Source organism: Chrysemys picta, chromosome 15 (assembly GCF_011386835.1).
Source record: "Chrysemys picta bellii isolate R12L10 chromosome 15, ASM1138683v2, whole genome shotgun sequence".
NCBI lineage: Eukaryota > Metazoa > Chordata > Testudines > Emydidae > Chrysemys > Chrysemys picta.
Genome location: NC_088805.1, coordinates 24,815,390 through 24,828,754, shown reverse-complemented (window position 1 = coordinate 24,828,754; position 13,365 = coordinate 24,815,390). Strand labels below are relative to the sequence as shown.

At 42.8% G+C, this 13,365-nt stretch overlaps 1 protein-coding gene across 2 annotated transcripts in view; it reads left to right on the top strand.

The window, feature by feature from the left end:
* The window catches only part of LOC101934903 (transmembrane protein 132B), a 378,493-nt gene that overhangs the window by 95,395 nt on the left and 269,733 nt on the right, over positions 1–13,365 (top strand). For both annotated transcript variants that reach the window (XM_065568664.1, XM_005299571.5), the window contains exon 2: positions 9,117–10,005. In XM_065568664.1, the coding sequence (XP_065424736.1) occupies positions 9,117–10,005 (889 nt within the window). The remainder of the gene's footprint in view (positions 1–9,116; positions 10,006–13,365) is intronic.

Here is a 13,365-nt window from a genome sequence, read left to right as displayed (position 1 = left end):
GTGTGGTGCTCTGTCCAGGGCCGGCTCCAGGGTTTTGGCCGCCCCAAGCAGCCAAAAAAAAAAAAAAAAAAAGCCGCGATCGCGATCTGCAGCGGCAATTTGGCGGGAGGTCCTTCACTCCGAGCAGGAGTGAGGGACCGTCCGCCGAATTGCCACTGAACAGCTGGACGTGCCGCCCTCTCTGAAGTGGCCGCCCCAAACACCTGCTTGGTAAGCTGGTGCCTGGAGCCGGCCCTGGCTCTGTCCCCCGCTAGTGGCACCGAGACCACTTAGAGATTAATGAGCCTGCTACAGTGTTAGCTAAAAGCCATGTGATTTTAGCTCAGGCAGTAGAGGCTCATTCACTAAGGTCAGAGGTCCTAGGTTTGATCCCACCCACCGACGACTGGGGTCTGTCGGTGTTACATTTGCACAGCCTGAACTCTTCCCACTCAAGGACGTCTCTGCTCACAGTGGGTTATGCAGATGCTCACAATACAATCATTCCTCTTCTTTCGTGCTTTGATCAGCAGTGAAATAATTAATGGTGTTAACTCCCAATTGAGGGGAGTAGGAATAATTCCCACTTCATTTGTTTAGACCAGGTCTACTCTAGAAAAGGTTTGGTGGGATAGCTATCTCAGCAAACTCTCCTAGTGTGAATGCAGTTATACTGGCAAAAATGTGCTTTTGCCATTATAGGCTAAACTATGCTGGCAGAAACACTTTCATGCCAGGATATCTGAATTCACACTAGGGCTTTTGCCACACCCCTAAGCTCCATTACTATTCTGACTTTCTAAATGTTTCTAGTATAGACCTGGCTTATTGTTTCAGATAGTATGCAGACTTTGGCAGATACCAGATTTATGTTTGGTTGAGATCTGGAATATCTTCTTAACCATGATGACTTTTTTTTCTTTTTTTTTTTTTAAATGAAAGCTTGAATTTTGGAGCTCAAGATGGCTGCCAGTGCTCAATGGTTATATTATTTTAGTTAGGCACTCTACTCTCACAATCTCACAATCTTTGGTGAAAAAGTACTGTTTGATTATATGACCATGTGTGCACAAAATTTCATCAATAGACTGCTGCAAATTCATGTCAAGATGTGGCTGTCAATGAAATAACTGCTAATGAAATAACCTGCAAAATATGGCTGCAATGTTAGGTATTGTGCTATACGCACATGGGAATATACTAAACATTTAATAGTTGAGGACAAAAAAGCAAATTCATTAGAAACTAAGGGCTAGATTGTGACCAGCCCTGTGTGGCGATGGGAGACATCCAAAGAAGCCTTCCACCCAAGTGTGTACTTTTCACAGTAGATAGTCACTATCTGGGGGAGTGCTCCTACCTAGTGTCAATGGCAGTGCAGACATGTCTGCGTCGCCCTGTCTCTACACTAGATAGTTGAAGTGGGTGGTTGGGGGAAAGCTCAGTGAAAAGGTGTGATGGGGAACCACACCGACCAGGCTATAACAGGGTTAAAAAAAAGAGCTAGATAAGTTCATGGAGGATAGGTCCATCAATGGCTATTAGCCAGGATGGACAGGGATGGTTCCCCTAGCCTCTGTTTGCCAGAAGCTGTGAATAGGCGACAGGGGATGGATCACTTCATGATTACCGGTTCTATTCATTCCCTCTGGGGCACCTGGCATTGGCCACTGTCTGAAGACAGGATACTGGGGTAGATGGACCTTTGGTCTGACCCAGTATGGCCGTTCTTATGTTCTAGTGGAACCAGAGATTCATGCCCAATGCCGTTATGAGTTCCTGGTGGGGCAGGTTGTCTTGCATAACCCCACTGGCTTTGCGGCAACCATCAGGCCTAAAGTGTGTTAAGTCTTAGCTTTGTCTACATGGGAGAAATTGACCAGTATAGCTATTTCGGAAGTGCTATTCTGGTGTAATTTAGCTATTCTGGAATACCTTCACTGTGTGGACGCTCTGTTCCAAAATAAAAGTGGCTATATTCCAGAATAATTATTTCACTTTGTCACAGGGTCCACCCTCTTGTGCCTGTGCCCTGAGTTGGCTGGTCATATAAATAGTCCTCGCGCTTTCTTCAGTGCTTCACCCTTCTGTCTTTTATTTACAGTGCCACAGTGCAATCCCACTTTGTTCTCCCAACAGTTATCCACATTTAGACCCTCCCCAGGGTCTGCTGGCCCATGAGGGCCCCTTCCTTAGGTGGGGAGACAGAGATACAGCCCTCCTGTCTCCTCCCAGACTAGCCTCTTGACTGAGCGTTCCTCAGGGCTTTTATTGCCTCCTTTATCAGCCCAGCTGCTGGCATTTGACTCAAGTCATTACTGTGAGCCAGCCCTCATTCAGGCCTGCAGCTGGGCCTTCAGTTGGCTGCCCGAGCCCCTGCACTTGGCCTCCTTACCAAAAAGCAGGGCTTAGCCAGCATTTTAGCAGGGCATTCAAGGGGTTTGCCCCTGCCCTGCCACACACTTCTAAAGCACAGTAATTCACTCTGCAATATAGTCACTTTTATTCCAGAATAAAGTCACTCTTTTTGAGGAATAGTGTTGACAAGGAGAGTTCCTGCGGAATCGCTATACTGGTCAATTTCCCTGTATATAGACAAGCCCCTAATCTTCCAGAAAGCCAGGTGAGCCATTGACCATATCATAATGCAATGCCAGCAAGTATTACTTGAAGTTATTCCTCTTTCATGTAGCAGAGTAGCTTAACGGTCTCAAAACACCCGATCCTGCTTACTTTTGTATTGAAAGGCAAAGCTCCCAATAACTTCATGAGTACGGGATTGGGCCCTCTATTTGCTTTCAGAATAATAACATTTACAAAGCTAAATATTTCAGCATTTTCCCCAGTATCTCTTCCATATCTATGAGGGCATTGCTCACAAGTTCAGAGCTCAATTTCTGGCAGGCTTCCATTCGGCTACTGGAGGATTTGCCATTTTTGTTTTATTCTAAGGAGAAATGCGTTTTGACAGACTCTTTTCAAACCAATTTAGATTCAGCGATTTACAATGCTGACATTCAGCTGCCATGATTTTACTAATGTTACAGTGGTTGTTTTGCCTGTTAATTAGAATATTATATTAAAAGTCTCGGAAATACTCTGTGAATTTCATTGGCGTCTTTGGTCTGTTTGGGAACTTCATTTTTAATATCTTCCCCTCAGCCTGCATGATCTTCCTTTGATGAAACCTTGAGTTAGAGAAAAGACTGATTCTCATTGCGTACTGTGATGTTCAGCTATGGATTTGCTTATGTTTTTACTGTCATGTGCTGTGTTTCATTATAGCATTGGCTCAGGGTCAAATGCTATAGCTGGATTTAAAAAAAAATAGTCTGGATAATTTAAAAACTAACAACGTGCAAAGAAGGGAAAGCGAATCTCCTTTTTTTTTTAAAGGCGTAAGCTGATCGTGGTAAGAGTCATGAAGGAAACCTCTTCCCCATGCACAGTTGGGAAAGTGCATTAAAAGCATTGCTGTATTTATTTATTTATTTTTTTGCAAGCTTCCTCTGATGAATCAGGTATTCATCTTTGCCACATTGTACCCGGCCTCATGGTCTAGCAATCTGATGTGACAGGACAAATCCTACTTCCTTACACTGAAGAGCAGAATATTGTCACAAACATGAAGGGCCAAGATTTTCGTAGGTGATTAGTCACTTGGGGCGCCTCATTTTTTGGGAGACCAACTTGGAACACGATAAAGGGGCCTGATTTCCAGAAAGTGCTGGGCACCTGATCCAGAGGTGCTAGAACTGAGGGTGCTGCCGTGCCCCCCGACTTGAAGTTGAAATAAAATTATTCTACTTAACTGCCAGGGGGCAAATTTGTCTCACACACATGGGAAACATGCAGCATCAGCTATTGATAATCTTAACTCAGGAAGTTCCTTCGAGAGGAAATGTAGCCAAACTCCAACCCTGCAGACAAAGGAACTTTCTGTGCCTGCGTCCTGTAGATAACTAACTGCTTGGTTTGCAAAATAACGCAAGGGTGGGGGGAGGTAGATGAACAATAAGGGGGTCACAAGAGGGGCGGATGCATGTAGCTTGCTAACTATGTATGCTAATGATGGCAAGTTTTAGCCAATTATGGAGCAATAGATTGTCATAGTCAACTGCATATAATGCTTTGGTGTAAGTGTTTTCTTTGTTCTTGCTGACGTATGAGCTCGAACCCAATTGCAATTGAAATAAACGGATCGCCCCTCCCGGGGCTCCTTGCTTGATTAGCTTTGTCCGTCTCTCCTTATTCCTCAGCTGGAACGGACAGGAATTTCTATGACAAAGTGGTTTCCATTCTATACAGGGTTTTTCAGTTTGGTTCGATGGCTCTCAACCCCCCCACTATACAGATTGTTTCAGCCCCCCTGCCCTGCCCTGTGGAAGAAAATAATCCCTTTTAAGGCATCTCAAGTTGGGCACCCAAAATCACAGCTCACTTTTGATTTTGGCCGAATGCTTGTGTGTGGTGTTTATATGCATTTCTTTTTCCCCTGGCCCCTCCCCTTTTATTAGTACCACAGTGACGTGACTCTGGCTTAGAAATAGACCATGCTCTGGGGAAGTTCCCTGCTGCTCCACTAGTTCTCTCCCACCATTGTTCTTCTTTGTTTTATTACTTTAAATAGGACCAAATCATGTTCTTCTCTCCTGGTCTTCCTGAAGCTGTCATTTAAAGAACAGGCGATTTAATAGTTGTTTTGTCGCAACTCCTAAAGCTGGAACAAGGTCCCACTTCCGACTGCTACTGTAAAGTGATTGATGCTACGGTGCTGAATCTTGGAATTAAAACTGAGGGGTGCCGGCCCATTGTGGCATAAAGTATTTCTTTTTAGGTGTTCAGACAGCATCATAAAATGCTGCTCAATTCAGATATCATATTTTGTCTCAGGCTGGTTCTGGGACAAAACCTAGCCCTGTCTACTGGTGTTTATAGCTTGCCGTATAAGCTTTCAGACAACAATTGTCTCATTTTATTTGAATTATAGCAGGATAGAATCCACGGCTTCCCACCAATGTGTCAGAAGATGCACTGACTACCACCACTATAATGAAATCAGGGAAGGGGAGAGACCCACCTTTTAAAGTTCCTGTAAATCAATATTTGAGAGAAAGAAAACATCTGGGTAAAAAGGTGATAAAACTTGCTAGAATGTAAATGCTAGTATATTCAAGCCTCACATCCTTTTCCAAAAAAAGAACAGGAGTACTTGTGGCACCTTAGAGACTAACAAATTTCTTCTTTGAAGTGGGCTGTAGTCCACGAAAGCTTATGCTCTAATACATTTGTTAGTCTCTAAGGTGCCACAAGTACTCCTGTTCTTTTTGCGGATACAGACTAACACGGCTGCTACTCTGAAACCTATCCTTTTCCAATTTCTCTTTAGTTCCTAGAATTGCATCACTGTCTAAATCTCCCCAAGAATCTGCTTTGTCTTGGGAGAAGGCAAAGTTTAACATCTCTGTTGGAAATCAGAGGATACCTTGCTGCTGTATGTCCTTTGCTTATTATCTGGACAGCTGGATAAATTTGATGATGAATGAGACTTTGGAAAAGTATTGCCTTCCGATTCAGCTAGCTATATCTACAGTTACTTCATCGAAGGCACTTGTCTGAAATTTGACTTTCCAGCAAAGAAACAAACAACCCTACCCCTCTGCTTTCACAAGAACAAAGTTCACTTGCAGCTACTGAAAGCTGCAATTTCAGTTCTTGCCCTGGCCTGTCTTGCGGTGTCAAGGTACTCTATAAATAGCAGTGCGGTAATGGAGCTGCTAAAACATTCCTTGGGGACTAGAATCGGATTTGGCACTACTGGCCATTTTGAACTTTTTTTTTTTAATTTCCTGCTATAAATAAGACAGGTCGAATCCTGCAGCATGATCATCGAAGAGCTTTCTCGTTAGGCAAAGGAGTGACAGTATTTCTACTGTGGTAGTTGGGGTTGGGTCAACCCAAGAAGCACCAACGGGCCCTGAAATGTTTTGTGTTCCCCAATGCTTTAGCAATTGTAGGGCTCGACTGTTGCTACTGCTTGATCTCCTGGTTTTTTCGCTGAACTGTCTTATTAGTTGGCTCTGTGGGTTCCCTGTGCCCACCAGACTGTCCGTGGCATTCCTCCCCCACCTCCTGATGCCTGTCTTGCTATCCCACCCCCTGGCATGACAGACAGCTGCAGGTTCTCTCTTAGGCTAGCCAGCACGTAGGCAGCTGCTACACATGAACCCATGTTGCTTCTCCTTGGGTTGGCAGCTTCGCCTTTTCTGCCGGCCTCTTTTGCTCCATCTCACGCTACATTAGAATCCCTCCAAGTCCTCTCATCTCCCACAGTTGCTTTTGCACCCAGCCTAGCCTATGACTTCTCATAGAAGATTATTTTCTCCAACCACTGCATGCTTCAGGGCGCTCCTCAGCTACCCCTTGGTTCCCCCCTGGATGAAGAGAAATGCAGCAGTGATGTGATTAATATGCCTTTTCTCATCCTGAGAGTGACTGACAATGGAAGAGCTAGACTGTGACCCTGGTTGTGCTCCCCCCACAGGGGTTGTCAGGATCTCCTCACTCTCTGGCATGGGCTTCCCTTCTTGTGCATCATGCCTGGAGCTGGGAGGGGATATGCTGGTTTTACCATGGGATATAATCTGTTCTATGTGTACGGTTAGTAGAGATCGCTTCATCCCAGGAGCAAGGGAGGAACCAGGAACCAGCTTGTGACTCACAATGTCCACACGGCGAGTGGGAGGTGTGATTGCAGCACATGCCGGCATAACTGAACTCATTAAAAATAGCAACACAGCCATGGCAGCACGAGTATGTACTCAAGGTCCGGGTGGGCTAGCCCGTGCTGTTTCCTGTGCCATGGTGGCCAAGCTGCTATTTTCAGGAGCTAGTTTGATCAGAGATAGCTTGGGTTTGCCGATGAGTGCTACCGGCGCACCTCCCAACTGCAGTGTAGACGTGTCCTCTGAGTCCCAATATGGCTCCAGAGCAGCACAACTTCACTGCTTCTTACTTGGAATTTGTAGCAAAGCCAGAATTAAATCCATAGCCTTTATATATACGCATCTACCCTGATATAACGCGACCCGATATAACACAAATTCGGATATAACGCGGTAAAGCAATGCTCGGGGGTGGGGCTGCACACTCCGGTGGATCAAAGCAAGTTCGATATAACATGGTTTCACCTACAACGCGGTAAGATTTTTTTTGGCCCCCAAGGACAGCGTTTTATCGAGGTAGAGGGGTGTGTGTGTGTGTGTATATATAGTGTGTGTGTGTGTGTGTGTGTGTATTGCACTCGTGGTAGTATCTCAGCTAAACTGTGTGCAGGAGAGGGGATGCTTTTCATGAATATTGTCTTTTGCTAATGCATGTTATGATGTTTTTGTACTTTCTTGTACATGCAGGGAAAAAGCAGTTTGGTGACCACATTTAAAAAAAAAAGATATTTTATAATAAAAGGGGGAGGGATTTAAATAAGCAATAGAAAAAAAAATCAAGCAATCAAAAATAAATGAGTGGAATTTTAAAAGAGAACAAGAATGAAGCAAAGTCAAGGGCGAATAGATGAAGAGATTTGCCTTATAACATATCTTCAAGAAATGTAGCCTTGTTAAATACACAACTTGAAAAGGCATCTTAAATATTACAGCTTTTATCGGTGCTAAATTTTGGCTGACAGTATCTGAGTCATCTAGCATGTAACAGGTGTAATTGTTGCTGTAGCATTGTGCATCTTCTGTAACCAACAATGACAAACGTTACATTTGCACCCTGAGATTTAGATATAGACTGTAAGTGGTTTGACCTTAGAATCTGTCATTGTTCCCACTATCTCTTCACATTATGGAACTGCTTTGTATTTAATAAGTTGGATTCTGTTTGTTTTTGGTATGATTCCCAGAGGATCAGCTTTTACTGGGCTTTTGCCATAAAATAAAAAAATGTTAGTTTAGAAGACATGATTTTTTTTTTCTTTTCTTTTAGTATTATAGTCAATTTGGACTATACTTCACTATTCATTAAAGATGGGCCCAAACTAAGACCTTGCAATCTGTCTCTCCATTTCCCTCTCTTCTCTCCCCTCGCCCCCCAGGAATGTTTTGTGGTAGAAAAAAACGGAATTAGAGCTGGGTGGAGGATGACAAATCCATTTTCTGAACACTTTCAGGGTTTTGAAATTTTTTCCTTCTTCATTGGAACAAAACCAAACCCTTTAGAAGGTTTTTGTGAAATAGAATTATGTCAAAACATCTCTTTTTTTTTGGATCAAAAAGATCAGGCTTCATCTCTCTGTCTGGGGCCCTCCTGGACCTAAGAGACCGTCCCACTGAAACTCCCTCAAAATTCATAGATATCTGTGGAAATATTTTGATTGCAACAAGTGTTCCATCAAAAGGCTTCAAACCAGTTCTAAATGGAACCCTTGTCTGAACTGCTCCTGTTCATAGTTTGCAAAACCAAATCAGGATTGATGCAGATTTGCAATCCCTAAATGGCCTGATTTTTCCTGTTAGAGATGTTGGTCAAAACATAAAGCTTTTGTTTTATTAACTGCTCATCCCCCAAAGTGTGGTGCTTTATATACATTGGAACTAGGGTGACCAGACAGCAAATGTGAAAAATCGGGATGGGGGGTGGTGGGTAATAGCAGCCTATATTAAAACAAACAAACAAAAAAACCCCCAAAATTGGGACTGTCCCTATAAAATCGGGACATCTGGTCACCCTAATTGGAACGTGGATCTGCAGAACTCACGGGTTTGAGTTGGTTGTGCAAAATGAAAATCCAGCCAATAAGGTTTTGTAGACTCCAAAGTAGAACATGGCCTTAAGTCTGCTACTAGTGCCTGATTCAAAAGCCACTTGACTTCAGTTGGCTTTGGATCAAGGCCTTATGGCAAACTTTATAAGGGGCACTACAGGAACCATGGACTGTTAAGTATTGGCATGTCGGGTCTAATAGTGAGCAATGTTACCTTCACGGTGACAATCTGTAAATGCTTTGTAATGGCGACTAACAATAACGATCTATAGTAAGTAATTGCTTCTGGGAGGAACTGAAGAAAAATTGCTAAGTAAATATTAGAATTCTTTTTCTGTTTTCTTTTTCTTTTTCCTTTGGTTTGCAGTGGTGGAAAGCCGAGGAGGAGTCATGGACAGCACACAGAGATTTTTAAACCTGCCGGTATATCTTCCCATGAGCTACCACATCTCCAGTGCTGATGTTTCCTTCTTCCTCAAAGAAGCCAATCAAGATATCATGAGGAACTCCAGTTTGCAGGCGAGGGTGGAGTCATTCTTTATATACAAAGCCAAGCAGCCACCTCTAGTAAATGCAACTTACGGACCTTTTTCAGTGGAACAAGTTGTTCCCGAGGACCTAATGCTGCCTTCTGCTCCTTTTGGTTTCACTAATGAATTCACATTTAATTGGAAATTAAAATCGCACATCATTGACAGCTCAATATATTCCAACAGACCTAAAGTGCAAACCTTGTTCTATATTGCGGGAAAGGACTGGGACGACTATGATTCTGCGGAGAGATTGCCCTGTGTGAAGATGTTTGCTTTCCTGGAGACTAGAGAAGCTGTGGCCAGCTGTAGGTTGAAAGGTCATCTAGGATTATGTGTTGCAGAACTGGAATTAGCGCCGAGCTGGTTCAGCTCGCCTCCACCATTGGTTTTGGAGCATGAGCAAACAGCAGCCTTTTTGGAAGGGATTACTGTGGAGCTCTTCTATAAGATGTATGCAACAGATGGGGAGTGTTCTCCTGAGGATGCAAAATGGGAAAACAACATACATGCAGGTCAAGATCATGCATATGAGGCTTTGCCGCCGATGGAGAGGATTGGTAGCATCATTGTTTATCCAACTCAAGACAAACTAAAACAATCTGCACTGAGGCTAGATGAGAACATCGTGATCCACTTACCGCTCAACCCTGTCAAGGAAGGTGACATAGTAACCTTTCATGTGTCCCTTACCGGCGACTCCCTAGTAGATCAGTTTACCTTAAGGTAAGTGTGTTTTTTTTAAATACTTTATGTATTCAAACAATCTAGCAAACAGCAGGGGCTGAGTGCATCCCAGGTATAGATCCATTGATTTCAGTGGGTGTTTGCCTGAGAAAGGACTTCAAGATTTGGCCTACCGCTTGGGAGAAAATTATAAGTGTTCTTTAAGTATCTGTGAGTATAATAGGATTTGGTACCTGGAAGCTGACTTTGAAGTCTGTGCCATTAATATTTGTATGACTTTCTTATAAAATGTGTTATTGATTATGACTAGTTTAACTGACTTTGCTTCTACTCATTATACCTCCTGTAGGCCAGCCAGAATGATTGACTATGGCTGTCCATTTTGCTAGAGAAATATTTATAATTGGCATTTCCCACTGCTTTGATGTAGCTTTAATCCATCTACTTTTATAGAACCTATTATCACAGTATCTGAGCACCTCCGAAGTATTTATTTCTTGCTCCTCACAATACTCCCACAGGGTAGGGAAATGTTATCCCCATATTTTTTACAGATGGTGAACTGACACACAGAGATTAAGATTCAGTTCAGATTATGGGGGTGTGAAGAGTGGTGCACACCAAAGTGTTGCGTTGTAAATCCTTGCAGATGCTGTGGGCCTGAATTAAAAGGTTCCTAGTTTGCATTATCGTAGTCTGCAGTCCTTTTAGTTTGTGCCTGGAGCATCCACTAGGGGGAGTTACAGTGCAGCACTTTGGTATGCCGTGCTATTTACATCCCCTGTAGTCTGAATTGCCTGGCAGTGTAGACTTGCCCAAGGTCACGCTGGAAATGCGTGGCAGAGCCAGGATTTGGAACCAGATTGTCTGAGTCCCAATTCAGTGTTTTAACAACAAGACCAACCATCCTTCCTCCCCTTAGTAGTATTTTATTTATTTTCAAGCTTAAATGATTGCTTGCTTGTGGCATGGCACGTTTCCATTGAACAGCAAAGGAGAAAATTGGAAAAAATTAACCCACCAAAAATATGTTTTTCTTTGTCTACCTCTTAAAATTGGAATCCGCTTCCCTGTTCTCGAATAGAAATGATTGGAAAACCGAAAATCTTTCTGTGAACATTTTAGTGGCAACTCCCCCCCCCCCATTTTTTGGGGGGTGAAATGTTGTAATTCTTGAAATTTTCCAACCAGTTTTATTAGTGAATTTCAGTTTTATCTGAGAACTGTTGAGTTGCATAGTCCTGATTTCAGGCACTCTTAACCAGCATGAGGGTTAGTGCTGTGTATTTATTGCTATGCCTTTAACTGTTCGTGTTGGTTAAGAGCTACACATAGACACAACTCAGAGAAATAGGACCCAGACTTGAGGGCTAGAAAGGCCAAGAGGTAATTGGAAAGTGTCATACTGAGAGAGTGTTAAACACTAGGGAAAAGAGGAGTTGCAATACACACGGGCAACTTAGACACATTTTTACTCCTCACTTTTAAGTCTAAAAAGGCGCGGGTGCTAGGTGACAGAAGCATACTATCCGTGACACAGATGCAAAGTGAATGAATAACAAACCTTATGCCAGCACCTTTCTTCTTCAAAGCACTTTGTCACGCTGTCTGGATTAGCTCACGACTGTGAGTGCCTACCTCAAGGCAGACTGTCAAAAACAGGGCAGACACCCAAACTGATGGTGTGTTCTATCATTTATATTTCACCAAGCCAGTAACACACGTGAACTCCTGGGTCACTATAACACTCTTCCCATGAAGTCACAGACGGTCCCCTTAGACTCTCCCGCCTATCTTGCCACCCAGACACTAGACTTAGTGATAAATGGTTGCTTACACCAAAAATCACACCATATTCAGGTTGCTTGCAGTCCCAAGAGACTTACCCCAGCTCAATTGGCACCCTAGATCTTACATTGAAGATAATGCCTGTATCCAATCCTGTAAAAAACTATCTAAAGGTTTATTGAACCAGGAAAAAGAAATGAGTTATTTACAGATTAAAGCAAGTGAACATATTCTCACCAAATGAGTTCTCTAAATCCTCTGAGTCACAGAGTTGTAGTGATCTGCCAGTTCAAAGTGTCTTTCAGGGTGGACTCAGGAGATAACCACTTAGGATCTCTGGCTTCAATTTGGTGTCTCTAGTTCTGTCAGAGTTCCACCAGCAAAGAGATGGAAAATTTTCCTGTGACTTTTTGTTTTATTTCCTTCATGCAGCTTCCAAGCCCAAAGGATGAGCTTCCTTGCATGTAGCACTTCCAAGGTGTGATAGGGCCATTAACCAATCCTTTGTATTGCAATGTTCCTTGATGGCCCTTCACGGGGACGGGGGTAGGGGATAAAGGGGGAGAGGACAATTCCCACGTCTGGGTTTGCAAGGTCAGACCAAACATTTTCAAAGTTATAAAGCAAAACTTACATATTTTCTTATGGCCTGGAATACTGATATTACAAGCGAGATTAATGCATTCAGTGACTTACGAGCAATTCATAGAGTCTAAATGCTAAATATATTCTTATAAAACTAATACCTAACAAACAGGTGGACTGGCCTGGTCTCCAGCTATGAGTTTTAGTTCTTAGCTTATGTCTGCAGTCTTGGAAAGAGCTGGCACCTGGTGTACCAGCATCACGTACTTTACAAACATGAATTAAACATTTAAACATAATGTAACATCCATATTATTATGAAACATGGATATTGCAGTCAGAATTAGTCAGTGCCTATTGTACAAACACAGTGAATGACTGTCCCCATGTTGCTAGGGTAAAAATGTCTAATAGATATAAATTCTTATGCTTCAGGGCCTACAACAACCCTTATGCTTATGGTCAGGAAGAAACTTCCCATAAGAGCAAGTTATTCTGTAATTGTTCAGTTTTGGTTTTCTTGCATCTTCCTCTGATGCATACAGTACTGGTTAATCATCAGTGATGGAAACAGGATACTGGACTAGATGGACCAATGTCATGATGTTGGATGGCAGTTCCTATGTTTCCATGAATCTGCTCATACTATGGGAGATATGGAGGAACCGAATCAAAGAGATTTAAGTAATTTGCCCAAGATTGCAGTGAGAGTCCATGTTAGCACTGAGATTCTTGGATCTCAGTTTGGTATTCAGCCTAGAAGACCAAAGTGGAAACTCCCCAAGGAATTAGATAATTTTTTCACATCTTAGCTCATATTCAAAATCTTGTCTGGCAAGTCATTTCTTTCGTTATGTTTGTAAGTCAAAGAAACAGTGGGTGCTTTATTTCAGGAAGCAAAATGCTAAAGGTAAGAGTAAGAATGCAGATCTGTTACCTGCTCACTGATGCTGCTGGGTGGAAAGAGCAGAGGCAGTTGTTGCTCTGAGTGTTTCAAATGACATTCACTCTTTGCCTATGGAGAAT